The sequence below is a fragment of the Sardina pilchardus genome, chromosome 2, assembly GCF_963854185.1.
Source record: "Sardina pilchardus chromosome 2, fSarPil1.1, whole genome shotgun sequence".
NCBI lineage: Eukaryota > Metazoa > Chordata > Actinopteri > Clupeiformes > Clupeidae > Sardina > Sardina pilchardus.
This window is the reverse complement of record NC_084995.1, coordinates 17842792-17860235: the sequence shown is the minus strand read 5'-3', so window position 1 is coordinate 17860235 and position 17444 is coordinate 17842792. Positions and strand designations below refer to the sequence as shown.

The 17444-nt window shown below is 46.5% G+C and overlaps 2 protein-coding genes across 2 annotated transcripts in view; one reads left to right on the top strand and one right to left on the bottom strand.

Annotated features, from left to right (window-relative positions):
- dctd (dCMP deaminase) overlaps positions 1-10729 on the bottom strand; it is a 33223-nt gene extending 22494 nt beyond the window's left edge. The window contains 4 exon segments of the mRNA XM_062554713.1: positions 2155-2226; positions 2229-2289; positions 5899-6031; positions 10556-10729. Coding sequence (XP_062410697.1) covers positions 2155-2226; positions 2229-2289; positions 5899-6031; positions 10556-10596 — 307 coding nt within the window. The 5' untranslated portion in view covers positions 10597-10729.
- Positions 10730-14177: 3448 nt separating this feature from the next.
- LOC134065423 (protein WWC2-like) overlaps positions 14178-17444 on the top strand; it is a 53305-nt gene continuing 50038 nt past the window's right edge. Inside the window, exon 1 of the mRNA XM_062520547.1 lies at positions 14178-14400. Within this exon, the coding sequence (XP_062376531.1) occupies positions 14273-14400 (128 nt within the window). The 5' untranslated portion in view covers positions 14178-14272. The remainder of the gene's footprint in view (positions 14401-17444) is intronic.

The following is a 17444-nucleotide window of genomic DNA, read 5'->3' as shown; positions in this document are numbered from 1 at the left end:
CCATCACTACAGCCACCAACATCCACCTCCACTACTACAGCCACCAACATCCACCTCCATTACTACAGCCACCAACATCCACCTCCACCACTACAGCCACCAACATCCACCTCCACTACCACAGCCACCAACATCCACCTCCATCACTACAGCCACCAACATCCACCTCCAACACTACAGCCACCAACATCCACCTCCAACACTACAGCCACCAACATCCACCTCCACTACTACAGCCACCAAAATCCACCTCCCTGAGAGGTGCTCGTCCATCACTACAGCCACAAACATCCACCTCCATTACACAGCCACCAACATCCACCTCCACTACTACAGCCACCTCCACTACTACAGCCACCAACATCCACTCCAGCTCCACTGGGCTTGTTGGGCACTACTAGAGCTGTCCTGCATCACCTACCAGTGTCTTCTTCTGCTACTTCTACTGCTGCTGCAGCTGGTAATCTTGCAACACCGATCACTCTACCTCAGGGAGCCAATCTCCTCCTCCATCAGTCACAACCTTCTGCCATGACAGCCTCACCTGCTAATCTGAGATCTTGCTAGCATCAGCATCAGCATCAGCACCAGCGCCAGCTTCAGGTCTGTCTCTTCACCCCGCAGCACGCCGCCCCAGAGCATCTGCACGTGGCATCAGCATTGTGGCACGGCTGCCATGCAACAGACGATGCCAAGATAAGATGAAGCGAGACGAGGGATTTGGGGAAACAGCATTGCTCGAGTTGAGAACATCCATTCATTCCATACACAGTGCCCTATACAATGAATGAGATTGCCATGATTCACTCTATTAGTGCACTACACAGTGAAGGAGTGGATTTGGTGTACTACTGTATGTACAGAATGAGTGGATTTAGTGCACTACACAGTGAAGGTGTGGATTTGGTGTAACATGTATGGAATGAGTGGATTTGGTGTAACATGTATGGAATGAATGGATTGGTGAATGAGTGGATCTGGTGTCCTATAGTGAATGAATGAATGTAGTGTACTATGTAGTGAATTTAGTGTAGTACGTAGTGAATTAGTGTACTATGTAGTGAATGAGCAGATTTAATGCACTATAGCGAATTAGTGAATGCAGTGCACTATATAGTGAATGAGTGGCTTTATAGTACTATGCAGTGAATGAATGGATTTAGTGTACGGTTGTAGTGAATGAGTGGGTTTAATGCAATATGTAGCAAATGAGTGAATGTAGTGCACTATATAGTGAATGAGTGGATTAAGTGTACTACGTAGTGAATGGGCAGATTTAATGCTCTATGTGGTGAACGAGTGGATGAGCGAAGAGGATGTTGTAAGTTCAGGGTCAGTTGGGGGGGGGGGGGGCGGAATCTGGCGAACGGCTCAGGCTCACGGAGCGGCACAGCTGTGCAAACCAGCAGGGGGCGGCAGTGGGGAGGTGTGTGTGTATGTGTGTGTGAGCTGGGTGGGTGGGTGAGGGGGCTTGTGCGCGGCAGGTGGGAGCTCACCGTATGGGCGCGCGCTCCGGGGGGGGCGTAGAGGTTGCAGTTCCCTGCTCGTACAGCTGCGCGGGCTATATTAAGCAGAAGCTCGCCATCCACTCACTCTCCCGCTCCTGCCAACATCTCGCCGCGCTGCGGAACTGGTCTCACAAAACTTGAGTGGCTAATTGCAGAGCAGGTGCGCCTCTTCTTTCCCTCACTTAAAGTGCTTAGGTATCCGCTGATTGATCGCAAACTGTGCTATGTGTGCAATTATCCACTCCAGCTACGTAGGCAAACGCATAACTGCATATGTAGGCTTACATACAACTGCTTCACAAAATCCAGAAATAAGCAACTGCTGTGTATCCAAGATGTTGATGAACAGGGTGCATACATTTATGCACGCCACTGTGTGGAATATTGATCCACTAGACCACAGCATCAACATACCTATACCTTAAATGATCCATACATTGGCTTATATTGATCACGTATAATATACGTAGGGACGGTGGTAGTGTAGTGGTTAAGGAGGAGGGCTCCGCGGACAATGGTTCTTGTAATATAATTGACATGAGTAAGCGGACATGTCGCTTTGGACAGAAGGATCTGTCAAATTGATAAATGTAAATAATGTAAATGTATGTACTTTGTCATGATAGAAGTCGGAGTTGCTACCCACCATAGGGATATTTGGTGTCCAGCCTGTCAGCTGCAGCACGTGCCCAGGGTAGCAGGTCATCGTTGCACCCGTTGGCATCCCGTTGTAGCCGATGCCCACAATCTTATTCTCCGGGTTCACAATGCAGGCCCCAACCTTGGACAGAAAGGAAAAACGTCGACGTGAGTCAGCTGAATTCAAGAGAAGGGGACGTTTCGGCAAAAAACAAAACCAGTGGCCACAAAAAAAAAGGCAGACAGGCAGGACGGTGAACTAGTCAACAGAAGACGTCCCTGCTCGCCACATCTCCAGCCGAGGAGACAGCAAAGAGCAGCGAGACTTCAGGCGCTCACAAAGACAGAAAGGAAGAGACTCCAGAGCAATAGAAGAACACAGGACAGGACAGGACAGGACAGGACAGGACAGGAGGGGGGGGGGGGGGGGGGGGGCGTTCTTCTTCTGCCAACTCAACTTCATTGTGAGTGACCCATCAGCGTGCTCGGTGTGGGCCGCCCAAACCAAATGAATGGACGTCACCGAGACGGACGCTGAGCTGGAGGCAGCCCACTTCACGGCCAACAAAAGCCGGCCCTTGATAGGAGCTCTTTTGAAACCTGCCTCCCGCTCCTATTCTTCCTCCCCACCATGCACGACTCCTGCCAAATTTGCATTGAGAGTTTCCACTGTGTGTAAATGGAGCACAGCAGTGGATTGAAAGTTTTGAATCGAGACTGTGTGTGTGTGTGTGTGTGTGTGTGTGTGTATGTACCTTTATGTGTTGGTAGGGGGGTAAGTTATTCAGGTTAGCCGATTTGGGGTTGTGCAAAGAAGCAGAAGACAATTCCAGCTGGGAGCAACTTCTAAGGGATGCCAATTAGAGGAAGCCAAATGGCGTTAAGAAGTTCCCCCCCCCCCAAAAAAATACAACGGTGTGTCTGAAATCAAACGCACGACGCCACTGATGTGGAATTGGCATGCCACGCGGGCGTCACGCCAAGGAGGAGCTCCGATAAAGCCACCTCACCTCATCTGCGCCAACCTGCCTCCATTAAAACAAAACAGAATCAAGAAATCTGCAGAAAAGATGAGAAAAGATTATCCAGAAAAAAAAAACCACATGACCATGTAATGATTTAACTTAACACTGAGCTTATAAAAACCTACGGTGACAAATGTGTACGCCCGTGCGCGCGCGCGAACGCACGAACATGCCGCACGCGCACACACACACACACACACACACACACCTTCACTCACTCACTCACTCACGCAGCTCTCTCTGTCGATCACATACACACAATTACAGATTTTTGGCGTAGAAGCGCCCATGCTTGGCCTTGGCATGTATCTAGCTCTGCAGCAGCAGCACTGTCATGCAACATCAAATAGCGGCGGAGGGCGCTGCTCCTCGGGGGGTCCGCTCCTTTGATCTGCGCTGTGCCAGAGTAGCGTGCTCGCTCTCTCTCTCTCTCTCTCTCGCCCTCTCTCTCTCTCTCCCCCTCTCTCTCTCTCTGCTTCACCCCTGGCTATCTCTGCCCAGCACCGAGCCCCTTCACCATCCCGGCGCCCGACCAGCGGGGAAGCGCGGCCGACACGCTGCTCTTGCTGCGCCCACGTCTCTCCTCCTCCTCCGCCGGCCAAGGCCGAGAGAGAGACGACTGGCACGGCCGAGAGATCACGCGTACGGACCGGAGTGCTCGCACTAAACAGCCATCTCTCACACACAGGCACACAGGCGCACACACACACACACACACACACACACACACGCCCTCTCCACGGCGTGCAGCATTAAGTGTTAGGACCGTGGTTATACCCTAACGATGACAGTGTGTGTGCTTACATTCATGTTCAAGTCACACATGCAGGCAAACACACACACACACACAAAAATCGCTTCTCATAAAAGGCACAGCGTGTTCTTGTGAGGAAAGTGAATCACTGTTGGTAGTTAACTTTCACTTGTTCCCGGCGCCCCTTACAGAGATGAGTATTTACTCAGACACAGAAGAGACGCGGAATGAAAAGCACCGGCGATCGGCAGCAGCGAGGGAGAGAGGGGGAGAGAGAGAGTCTCCTTCTCTCTAGTCGCGCGCAGGCAGGAGTTCAAAGGAAAAGCCCTCACCATGATACTCTCTCTGCTCATCTCTCAACTACCTCATTATCTACATACAATGAAAATACTCTGGCTACTGCGCACACAAACAAGACCAAAGAAATAAATAAAAAATTCTTCTGCCGCTACACGGAGTGCAAGTAGGGAAAAACACACCCTCTGCTTTATCCTTTCCTCCCTGTTTCTCTCTCTCTCTGCTGTCGTTTCTTCCTTATCTTTTGGTATATTTTTTCAAACTCCCCCCCATCCTGGCCTGATGTCTCCCCCAAACTCCCTGCAGCAGGTGTGGCTGGCAAGCTCCGGCAGAGGTGCATGCTGGGAGGGGTTGCGCAGGGTTAGTGGGACATGGGAAGCCCTGCTGTGCCCCACACAGTAGCCTGGCCCCTGGTTCTCCCACAAGGACACACTTATTGAGGGGTATGTGTGTGTGTGGGGAGGGGGGGGGGGCAGCAAGCCTACAGCCATACACACCCTCACACACACTTAGTATACATTGAGAAAATTAAAAAGAAAAAAATGCATCTGCACAATTTTCTTTGATGTGGAGTATCCTGGAGGAATGAGATGATGCAAGCCATAGTGTGAGAGCGATGCACCTACTGTATATACAGTAGAATGAATTACATCTACAACACACCATCCTGGCTGTGCACACCAGTGCAGCATTCTGTTGTGTTTTTTAAAGCACAATCAATTAAAAAGAGAAAATGGCAACATCTGAAAATATGACATAAACCCATAAAAAGCCATAAAAAAATACTCATCACATAGACACACACACAGTTTTTCTGCGTGCATTCTACTTCTCTACTGTTCCCAACTCAAGTCAACACAAGTCTTATCGCAAAGTTACAGAGTCATGTGTATCAAGTAAAGTAACTTTCACTGCAAAAAAAAAGAAATAAATCTGTTTCCAAGTCAATCAAACCTGACATGCAACGAAGAGGGCAGCCGCATGGACACAAACAACCACCAGCTGACAGGCCCAGCCATCCCCCCAATCCCCCCCCCCCCCCCCCCTCCATTGGCAGGACAGGGCCAGGTCTGGGTTGGGGCCCTACCGAGCCTGTTCAAAAGGCCCACCACAGAACTCCTGGGTGCTGGGGTCTCCGCCTCTGGCTCTTGGCCAACCCTGGACCGTGATGGGCCTGGCAGGCCGGTTAATTTTTCAGGCTTCATACTGAGGGGTGCAGGGAGAGAGAGGGCGGGCGTGCTGGGGAGAGGAAGGAGGGGCAGGCAGGGGGAAAAGTGGAAGGGGGGGGCAGGGGGGCAGGGGGGCAGGCGGGCAGGCGTGGTGGTGATGGGAATAGGGCTGGGGCTTTTGCATCAGCTCCCAGCTGGAGGTGCGAGAGGAAGAGTCTGAGATAGACTCACAGACAGACAGACACACACACACACACACACAGATCAAGATTGAGAGAGATAGAGCGAGACAGACATCCAAAGAGAAACTGACAGAAGATAAGCAGGAACAAAGACTGCAAGAGACAGAACTACGTGAATGGGAAAAGGGGAGAAAAAAAACATTAAAAAAGGAGTGAAGAGGAGAAAAGTTTTATGGAAAAGGGGATTATCAGAACAGGCGCAGAAGGGAGTGTGAGCGAGTGACAGATGGCTGGAGAGTTCGGTGGACTTCTAGGCAGCCGTACCTGAGAACTGGGGTCTTTGCTCCTCTGAGCAGACAGGAAAGCCACCGCCATGAAGTACTCGGGCCACTCCAGGTAGTCCTCCCTCTTCCCAATGGGCACGTCACTGGTCACAACAGGCATCTCGCTCTGCACCCTACACCAGAGAGAGGGAGAGAGAGGGAGAGAGAAGGAAAGAAAGAAGGAGGGAGAGAAAGAGAGAGGGAGAGAATGAAATCCAAAGTACTTAGGCCAATCCAGGTCCTCTCTCTTCCCAGTGGGCATATCGCTCTGAACCCAACGTCAAAGGGGAGGGAGAGAGAGAGAGAGAGAGGAAAAACATCCAGGGGAGACTGAGATCTGAGGTGTAAGGTGGACACAAGACAGTCAAACACATGCAGATGCAACAGAAGGACATTAAATGACATTAAAACCACAGTAAAAGCTACACGTAGAAGACACTAAGAAGAGAGAGACGGCAGATTAAAAGACTTTTTGGGAAGACCGAGAATTGGAAATGCCGCTGTGCTGGAGTGGGGACACAGGAGGACAAAGCACAGGAAAGGTAAGGGCAGGACAAGAAGGGGGGGGGGCAGTCTTTGGTCAAGATGAGGCTTTTCAAAACACAGCACACTCTCCCCCTCACTAAAATGAGTCCCAGCACTGCTGATTGCAGGGAAGCACATACTTCACCCGTCTGTGATTCTGCCGGCCACCTGAGCCACTTCTGAAGGAAGGAAAAGGCCCATTTTGGCAACGGAGATCAGATTGTCCATGGTAATTACAGTCTGAACCAAATGTGTGTGTGTGTGTGTGTATGTGTGTGTGTGTGTGTGTGTGTGTTCTGCAGTCCACGCATCCTCGGCAGCGCATCAGGTTTTTTTGAAAGGGGCATCATTATTTAGCGCGTCACCACGGAGCTGTGGGCCTTCATCCATCATTAGCGAGGTGACTGGCTCTGACACGGGACATGAATTCTGCAGCGCCCCGCCGCCACCGCCACCGCCACCGCCGCCGCCTTCTCGCTCCCCGCGGCAGGTCTGAGCTGGAGTCGCCGATTAAAGGCAAGCCACCTGCGACCAACGAGAGCCCGGACAGTCTGGCGCCACTGCCAGCCTCGCCAGTCCCCCCCCCCCCTCTCTTGCACCCCCCCTCCTCTGCCCCAGCTCCCCCCCAAAAACAGACGAGGCGTCCATGCAGCCATTTCATCCGCGGCTACCCTAGAGGCTGCGAGGGGAGACAAATCAAAGACCTGTGTGGGAGTGCGGGCCTCGTTAAGGCTTTGAAAACTCCACTGCCAGTCCGTCGTGGCTGGGCCTAGGGTGTGTTGAAGCGGCCTAATGGCATCACTTTGCTGCTTTAAACAGCAGCGCTGCCTTTGCGAAAATAAAAGGCTGCGGCTTCAAATGAGCGTTACGGAGGCGACCGGGGGTCCTCAGAGACGAGACGAGGCGAGAGACGATACAAAATGATCCGTGTGTAAATAGCCTATACTTGGAATGTTTGTGTAGGATCACAAGTTTACATCTGCGACATTTAAGACCAACTAGGCCTTCCACTGAGAATAGAAGTAGACAGATCTAAAGCAAACACTGACTAACAAATCTGCGATGTTGAAGAAATATTTCAGGAATTATTTCCACTATTGCCAGTCTGTTCACTAATATAACAATATGCACAACATATCTGCCATGTTGGTCCAGATTCCTACAAAAGATGATCATTAAACACTTAATACACAATAAAACTGTGCCATAAGTAGGCTGGCTGTTCATCCATCTAACAGAGCGGACCCCGCTTTGCAGTCTCGCCACGTGCGGGACGGAAACCCCTTTTGCCCGCCGTCCCTTTCAGGCCAATGCGCTGGCACCATCTGGCGCGGGAGCGGTGCACGGCCCATTATGTCTCGTCATGCCCACGGAAGCCTCTTAATGAGATGCGGGTGGGCGCATTAGTCCCAGGGCTGCCATTGGTCCAGGCTGAGATGGGCCCTGATTGCTAAAGTGGCAGTCCAGCTGGGGGGGATGAAGGCTGGGATAATGTGGCTCTGCACCTTCGGGGGCCACCACTTGAGGAATCGGCGGACGGATTTTTATTTATTTTTTTTAAATAAATTTTGGCGAGCCACACAGATTATCGCTCTTGCCAGCAGTCCGCCTGGTGCTTCAATATACGTCTCTTTCTTTGTGCTTTTGTTTTTGGCAGGCAGCCTCGGCTGGAGTGAAAGAAAATTACCTGCTTGTGATTAAAAAAAAAAAAAAAAAAAAGCAAGCAACCCTCACAGGTGTGCTGGGCTCACTTGAGAATTGCACAGGTGGACATTTTGCCAAGCAGAAAAGAGCAACAAACGTGAAAAAAGCAATGCTGGTGTGCCAAAGTCTGAAATGGTTCGCACTCACATTTAGCTCTGGCTGAAAACCTAAGATTAAGAACACGTGAATAGCATGCAAACATCTACAGCTATGACAATCCCATTGACAGAAATTACTGTCTCTCTAGAATGGTGCACCTTCCAGCTCTGTGGTGTTTGTGTGTGTGTGTGTGTGTGTGTGTGTGTGTGCGCGTGACCGCGTGTGTGTGTGTGTGTGTGTGTATGTGTGCGCGTGACCGTGTGTGTGTGTGTGTGTGTGTGCGCGTGACCGTGTGTGTGTGTGTGTGTGTGTGTGTGTGTGTGTCTCACGCCAAGCATTCTCAAAACAGAGATTGCGCTCCTCATTATTCAAATCTCGCTGTACTCACCGAGTCAGTCAGTCAGGAGGGCTTTTGAGTCTTGCTTAATTTCAGGCTCTCCAAAACAAATGTAATAATAACCAAACCATTTCCCTTGCCATATTCATTGTCAGCCACAGCGAGACACACACACATACACACTCAAGCTGAATGTACAAGAGGAGTTGGATGAGCACAGGCTGTGAGACAGACGGGGGCTAAAGGTTCCTCTTGGCGAGGCACAAGGAGGTTAAGGCTGCACTCTTGAGAGGCACCCTGGGGTGAAGTGGGCACCTCTTCATGCCCGTGTGGGTGGTGAAGAGGAGGCCAAGGGTGGCACTGTTCACACCTCTTCTCTGCCACCAAGGACCTTTCAGCGATGGTTTGAGTAGGCAGATGGGTAGGAAGCGCAGAGTTAGAGCTCCCTCCAGGCTGATATTTTTTGGTGTGTTGTGTGTTTTCTTCTTACCCTTTACCCCTTGATAAATGCGCCACTCTCACCTGAAGAGGTGGTTAAGCCTATTATAACGGATCCAAAAAAGCCCACCCGTGTGCACAACGACTGAATAATCAGTGATCCATACCCACGTTCTTTTAGGCAAGCCCCTCCACTCGGCGGCCATATTGCAAAACATTTTGGACACTTAACATGCAGAGCCCATTTCAGGCAGAATGGCACCTGCGCAAGACTTCACGAGGACAACAACCTTGCTCCAGCTGTGAGACCACACACATGGTAGGGGTATGGCATAATTTATACATGTCAACTTCTGAAGGCAGAAGGGGAGAAGTAAGTGTAGACGACTGCCATGTCTGCGTTATGAACTACCGGTAACCCCATACCTTGCTATGAGAGATTCTGTGAGAGTGCTGTGTCTACTCATTAGAACACCTCTGTCTATACTGTACAGTGAGATAAAGCACCACAATAGGTGGTGGTTTAGGTCTATCCAAAGATTATAATACATAGGCGAAGCAAGATACTGTAGTTCATGTCTATGGGTTCGATTCCTGTTTGCATGAAGAGGCATGTTGTCGACGTATGGCCATACACTTAAAATGAAACAGTCGCTGCCTCTGGTCTGCATAAAGGGAGATTTTGAGCTGACTTTTTGAGCTTCAATGTCTTAACCATGATGTTAAACTCAAATAGTCTAGTCCAGTTAAAGTTGCTCTAGCTAAACTGCAGATAGATTCTGCACATTCAACTTCGGGCTCAAAGTCTCAGAATACCACAACAGTATGGGTCACTGTGACTGTCAAGTTGTCATTTCACTACTATAAAGGACTCGAACTGTGATGTCCCGTGTTGTCCCTGAAAGTCTTGTAGGAGAAGGCTAAAGGATTGTAGGAAAACACTACTTACTGTTGGTAGGCTACTGTTTGACCAGATTGAAAGTGTTCAGCTTGTAATGAGCTGTCAGCTTATCAAGTGGTTCTTTAAAGACTAAAGAGCCGTTTCACGAAACAATATTGTGCTCTCTTCAAGCCAAGCCTGTCCATATCTGGCAATGTGACAGTGAAGCATATATTCCCCGTATTATGCAAGCGTACGCCAACAGGTTTAAGTTGTAATGCTTTAACAAACAAAAAACAAAAAACAAAACAAAACCTCCCCGAATCAACGAGTGAGGCAAGAAAAGATAGCATGCATGTTGCTGGCATCAGATGACATCTCTTCCTGGCGTGGGGAAAACGACGTGGAAGGCCAACTTACTCATAATTAAAGCAATGGCAGAGCATTTATCCGAAATCTATCACTCACCCAGATATTTCCGCTAAATTAATCTGCGTTACGTTATGTATGCCAACGTGACAGGACATATGTAGAACTGGGGCTCTGGCCAATAACAAATCACACTTCAAAGAACACCGGATAACAACCCTTCCTAAAACTGTGCTGTGCATTCGTGCTGTTTCTGGTTTGACGTTCTCTTAGATGTTGGAAAGAAATAGGCCACATGCGATTTACCCGTTTAAGGTTGTTGGCTCTCCATTCGTGTCTTCACTCATCGTTGGAAATTATTATTGTCAACTGTGGATGATACACGTGCGGAGTTCTGCCGTTCCTCTGATAAGGTTAGAAACAGGTTAGAAAGAGCAATCTTCAACTTCCGGGCAAATTTCGCGGGAAAGATGTTCGCGGGAGTGTCTTGATTTACGCGTAGGCTACGTCATTTACTCATTGGCCTACGAGGGTGCACATAGCTGTAACAGCTGTTACGCTACAGAACATTTTAGAAATTATATGGCCACACATCTGCGCTATTTTTTACAGTCTATGGCTTCATTACGAGGTTGGAAATACTGTAAAGCCTTAGCTGCATAACTATAAAAACCTGCGTTATAGCACACTATAATCTGGAAATTCATACTGACCATTTGATCTTGAAAAATACATTGACGAAAATACGTGGAAGTAATATAAACATAGACTTTGCAAGAGAAAGTAATCCACTCAGAGCAAACATCCTACAAACGGCAATACTCTCTTTGTCCACCACGTGGCAGTGAAGTGGTCTGTCGTCGTTAGACGTGTCATCAGCTCGGGATCAATAGGGCTACAATCTCAATTTATGCCATGATGTCTCTCTCTAACACAGTTCCTACCTCATATAGGCCTTCGTTTGGGCAAAACTCTCTGCTTCGGAATGAAGGATCGTGTGAAATCTTGTGGTTGCCAAACGCATTTAAAATAATAAGTCATCCAGAATGGACAAGCAAACAATGAAGCCAATTATTATTCAGTGGTTTTACTACAATACTGTAGGCGACTGGGGAGTAGGCCATACTAGGCTAATAAGATAGAATGAGCTAGGCCTAACACCTAGCCTATATGAACTCCTAGGGTGCATGTTAATGCAATAGGCTCTATCCATTTGAATATGGACAATAAGATAATATCCTCTTTATCACACTTCAGTTACTAAATGATGATAAGCGCTTCATTTTGCCTTTTGCTTTTTGCTGTTCCTAAAAACTTGTATTAGGCTATGGCTGTCATGGTCTCAGGTGGGATTTGTGCTATGATTTAGTTTTATTTTTATGCCACACACTTTTACTGATCTTGTTGTCTGTTGTCATTGTCTGTTTGTGTTTATTTTGGTATTTACATAGGGTTTTTTTAAAATACCTCACTGACACCAACATTTCCTTGTACAGTTTTCCTTCCATGACAAATAAGCTTTAACTTGACCAATCTGTTTTGCCACAAGAAACAACGAGATACAACTCGTATATAAACAGATTACTAAGAATGTTCTGTGCCATTGTGTAGCTGAAACGTTTAATGGCAAACAACTAGGCCTACTCAAAGGGGAGATGAGTCCACTGTAAGGAGACTATGTAACATTCTGCTTCAATTTTTGTATCTCCTCAAAACAACCTGGCTGTTCTCCTTAATAAAAGTGCTAGTTAACGCTCAGTTTTAGAAATGGAATATTTAAAAATGGAAATGAAAAAAAAGAAATGGCCAATTCCAGGCCAAATCTGTGGAACACAAGGAGGGGAGTGTGTGATGGACAAGATAACTGCTAAAACACTTCACAAAGCAAGATGAGCTGCTGAGATGCAGATGTAATTAAACCAGGTCGAAGACGTGGTGCATATGACAAAAATGACCTGAGATGACGTGATTTAACTACAAAAGTCCCATGAACCCCATATTGTGAATGGTAGATATTTCCATGCATTGTGATTCAATTAACTATGGATGACACAGTCAATTAACTATGGATAACACAAGCATGTTTAATTCTCTTTAAAAAAAAATGAAAAAAAGAATGAAACTCATTTGAACTTCAGTGCAGGCCAGCCTTGTGTGACCTTTGAGTGTTCTATCTGTGGCTACGGTTTTAAAAATATCCCCTTTCACAATGAGATGACAACCCTCGATGAGACAACAAGCACGCCGTTCCGCAGGAAAGACACCATTTAACAGGCCTCCAGCAACCATTCATCACAGGTGACAGGAAGAATGGGGCAAAGTAGAACTTTCCCATTTCTAAATTCAACTCCAGCTTGTTCAGCAGATGCAAGACAAAGGTGTGAAGTGTCCATCAACCACCAAATTGAGTCGGGAGACAGAAGAAAAGTCAGATGTTTACTGGAGATGTGTGAATGATTTATTTCATCTTGCTTTCTCAGCAGAAATAGAACTATGTGTGTGTGTGTGTGTGTGTGTGTGTGTGTGTGTGTGTGTGTGTATGAAAGAGAGAGAGAGAGAGAGAGAGAGAGAGAGAGAGAGAGAAAGATGAGCACTTTTTCTCAGTTTTGCCATTTTTCCAGTTGTGAGACTTTTCAATTGAAATATTGCTCTGCCTCCTGCCTCCCCGTTCTCTTAATACATGCAATGGGCCCTAGATCATCTCATAATTTCATTCTGCCTGAAACACACAGGGCGCGAGTTTGGCAGCGATACAGGCGGTGGGAAGCTATGTCACAGGGACTGAATGGGTGAGACCTCTCCAAGTGAAATTTAATAAACCAAAGTGTTCAATTCTGATCTATCTGTCTATCTTTTATTAATTAACTCATACCTGACTCAACCCACTTGTGTGGCTGACTTGGCCGCAGCTCTGACCACAGTGTGCATGCACCTAAAATACACTGTCAAACTTGCACCCACACCCACAACACAAGCCATCATTATTGGAATAACTGAGAGCAAAATGCAAAACACTTTTAAACAAATAAACATTGCAACAAGTACAATGCATTAATTCAAATAATGTACTTAAACCATCTGACCCAATGACCAATAATTGAGGATTAAAAAAAAAGGACTCATTCTTTATCATATCGGTGGATACATCTGACTGGCATGCTTGTCAAAGGTGGACAGCAAGTTATAAACGGTTTGATTAATTAGCCATAGTATTATTATTCAATTGTTGACTTCGCTCTCCTTCTCTCTGTATGTGCATCTCTCTCTCTCTCTCTCTGGTTGTGTATGATTATTATAGCCTATTGGGTAGCCTATAATACATGACAATGAAAAATCATTTGTTAAGCAAGATCTTTTGTTGTCTTTAAGTTTGTCCAGACGGTGTCTTTGGTCTTCTGATGCTATTCATCTTTATCACACAATGGAATTTATTGGTACCCTATTGCCTGGACTTTGCTCAGTTACATCTTTAGAAAAAACATCTGGAGCTAAATAATTCAGAGTTTGTTTTCACAGATAGGCCTAATATACTGTTTATGAATGGATTATTATAGCTTCAGTCATTATCACAAGACTATGACTGACTGGTTGTTATAGGCTAGTTTTTTCTTATGAGATGTGTCTTATTTTGTAAAGAATAAAGAACAAATGAAATACAGAAAGATAGACAGATAAGATAAAGAAAAGTTTTGCTACTAGCAAACTAATTTCATGGTGCTGTCTGACTTGAAGTTGATCGGGCCAGTGCAACAGGTTTTCTTGTCAACACAAATTTGCCACTGGTAATATCTTGAAGGGTTAATCCCGTGGAATGTAGCTCTGAGGAATGTGCATGCAAATAGATTTATGCTAATGATATGCTAATGAGTTGCTGGCTGGGAACGGACTCATGTCTGTCCAGACTGTTAGGAACTAAGATGGAGGACAGGGGAGGGCGAAATATGGATCTGGACGCAGTTTTGTAGCTTGCTGGAGGTTCTTTTTTATTTTCCGTACTTATGGCGGAACTTTTTGGAGCTGACAATGCCTAGAAAAGGGAATGGACAGTTGCCGTTACCGGACGGCTGGGAACAGGCGACGGATTACGACGGCAAAGTATTTTATATAGACCACAATACCAAGCAAACCAGCTGGATTGACCCTAGGGACAGGTAACGTTACGTACAACACTATTAGACTTTTCAAAGTTGACGAAGACGGTTCTTAAAGCACAGACTGGAAAGGGCAGTGATAAAGTGTTAGAAAGGAATGAGGAAATGTTTCCGAAGTTTCTTTTACATGCCAACTGCAGCTAAGTTACTTTAGCAAGTTGCCGACAACGTGCTAAAGAAGGCTAACGTTAACACAATATTCAGTTGCAGAACGTGCAAATGAGAATTTTGGTAACACTTTGTCGAAGTTGAGGTGTAGACGTTATCAGCTAGCTATTGTTCGTAACCCCAACTACATTTTAAAAATATCTCCGCAAACTAGAGCAACAAGAGCACAACATAGTTTACAGTTGCCTTGGGGCATGCACCGTGACTGCAATGGATTTTTGCCGTGGAAGTGCACAAAAGGGGGATTGTTCCCGTTAGGATTAGCGACGAACCCCACCATTCAGCTATTGGAAATATTAACACTCTTCCTAATATTTGTCTAACCAAATATATATTTAGCAAAGAAACCAGTGTGCGATGAAGTTTCACTGTGTGAGAAATGAGCCGTCACTGAAATATGATTTTGATAGGCGCCCTGACCCCCACCTCAACCGTAGCAAATACCAGTCCAGCCATGGTTTGTCACATCACTGACTGGTACTGCTGAAATAGCCTGTGGTGCGGAGGCCTGTCCGACATCGTTCAAGAAGTTGCAAAACTTCACTTCACTTAAGAATGTGTCAGAGAAACAAAATGACTATTGATCGTGAGTTTAAATAGACCCGCTTACATATGTCTAGGAAAGCGGATGCTTACTGACAAGATACTCGAGCTCAGCTGCTGTAAGGCCTCGTCGGAATAATGCTAGGCCTCGTCCTGTAGGAGGAAAAGTGTGACAGTAGCACAGTATAAACTGATTAGATTTTTCTGCATGTTGTGGAAGTGTTAAATTGATGTGAAGATAAGGGATGCTGTTAGATGCAGTTTGCACTTCAATCAGTAGTGAAAATGTTAAATGTGACTGTCTTAAATTCTTTATAGAATGCCACTGATGGTCTGATTTAAAATACAATGTTCCACTAAACCTTGTGTTCCTAAATCTATTGATGATCAAGTTGGAGTCAGAATATAATTAACTGATACAGCAAGACCGGCAGTAGAGACTGGAGTGGTCACTGATACACCTGATTAGCTGAATACACCTTCAGTAGGCCTGTGGATGCTGATTTCAATCAGGTGTACTTGGAGAATCGATAGATAGAAGATATGCAGGACAGGAGGTGAAAAGAGGAGCAGGATTGAGAACCCTGTGGATGAGTCTGCCTTGTTTTTATCAGATCTGTGTTGGACCCCTCTCCCTCTTGACTGGCAGATCTGTAGACAGCGTCTGCTAGACACCTGTTGCTGTGATCATTTTGTCCCAGTCCCAAAGAGCAGAAAGTCAAGGGGTTCTCTGTTCATCTCCCGGCAAAAAGTAACTGATCAAGTGCTTCTCAGGCATCTGCAAAAATAAAGTGCACTGTTTGGAGCACACAGATGCATTCACAGCCTTTGATTTACAGCCTTGCGATGACTGATGAGGCCATAGTGATGTTGAAACATTGGTCTGTTTGAACGTCAGGCTGCTGATTCATCCATGTGCTCCAGTAGGCTAATCTGTGATTTCTAGTGGTAGCAAGTTGTCTGTCCCTGTCTGTCAAAACAAACAGAAGATTCTCTCTTTTTATTGTGATTTCTGTGTCGTGTATCAAAGACTGAATGATATGGGATCACTTTTTCGTTGTTCTCGTGAAGTGCTGACATTTTGATGTATTAATGAGTGTGTTCTAGTTGTCTGGCAAAGACCGTTGCCTGGAGGTGCTTTTAATGCAGTCAGTCAATGTGTAAGGACAGCCAGACATTGTCCACGTCTTCATTTGGGCTGGACTTTCCTATACAGAATCTGTAGTAGTGGTGGTAGTGTATGGATGTGGGCATTGATAAGTGCTCTGACACGGTAAACATTGTGACGCTGATATGTGTACATTGCTTTTGTCTGAGAGTTACATTTAGCATGGTATTACTGCTAAGTCAACTTGGCATATTAGCAGGGCTACTTGTACACACCTGTTTGGTTAGCTTAAGGGTTCTTGTTGCAGATTATATTTCAAATATGGATGTCTTTTAACTGTGTTGCACACCGAATAAGAGTTTTAATCTGTCGGGTTTATGGGAGCATGGTACTGCACAGTACATTTACAGTACATGTGGCCTAAACTCTTATGGGGTGTTTCAGGTAGGGCATTTTTCAGCGCACTGGAACTATTTTGAAACAAGACAGCTCTGCAATATTCCGTGGGAAGCAAAGGGAGCTTATTGAGATGTCTTTTGTGTTGTCTTGTACAGTTTTATAATCAGGAACCTGCTGAGATATGGTACCCCCCTCTCTTTCTCACACACACACACACACACACACACACACACACACACATGCTCAAATGCACATGCTAGTTCTTCACTGTGTGGTGAAACTATGAGGGGGTCCCTGTGGTCAGAGGCCCCCTCCTCGCCCCTCGCTGTGTTTCCGACCTCGCCATGGCAACCCAGTGGCCCCATCGGTGTGTGTTTTCATGCAGGTGAAACGAGAGGAACGGGGATGAAGAGCGCAGACCAGACCAGTTCAGTCGGTTCTGACCCGGTGGGTCTGGTGCTCAGTGGGGGCGTGCGGCTGTCCGAGATGTTCCACATCCACTTGTGTGGGAGGATGGGGAACCAAAGTCTTCCTGACAGGCCCTCATGACCCATCTCAAACATAACTTAGTTTAACGTTCCTGAAAGGAGCCTTGGATGGGGGAGAGATAGCGAGAGATGAATGACGCTGAGGCGGATGAGGTTGTGTAGGAGTTTCAACCACAGTCTCAAGGAGTTTTGTCTAGTTGTGGAATGAGGAGTGAGTGAGTGAGTGTCTGTCTATGTCTGTGTCAGATGGATAATATTTATTACGAAATGGGCCTAGATGTTGTTTTTTTGTTATTCTGGGAAAAGGACACACTGGTTGAGGTTGAGAGTACATTTGC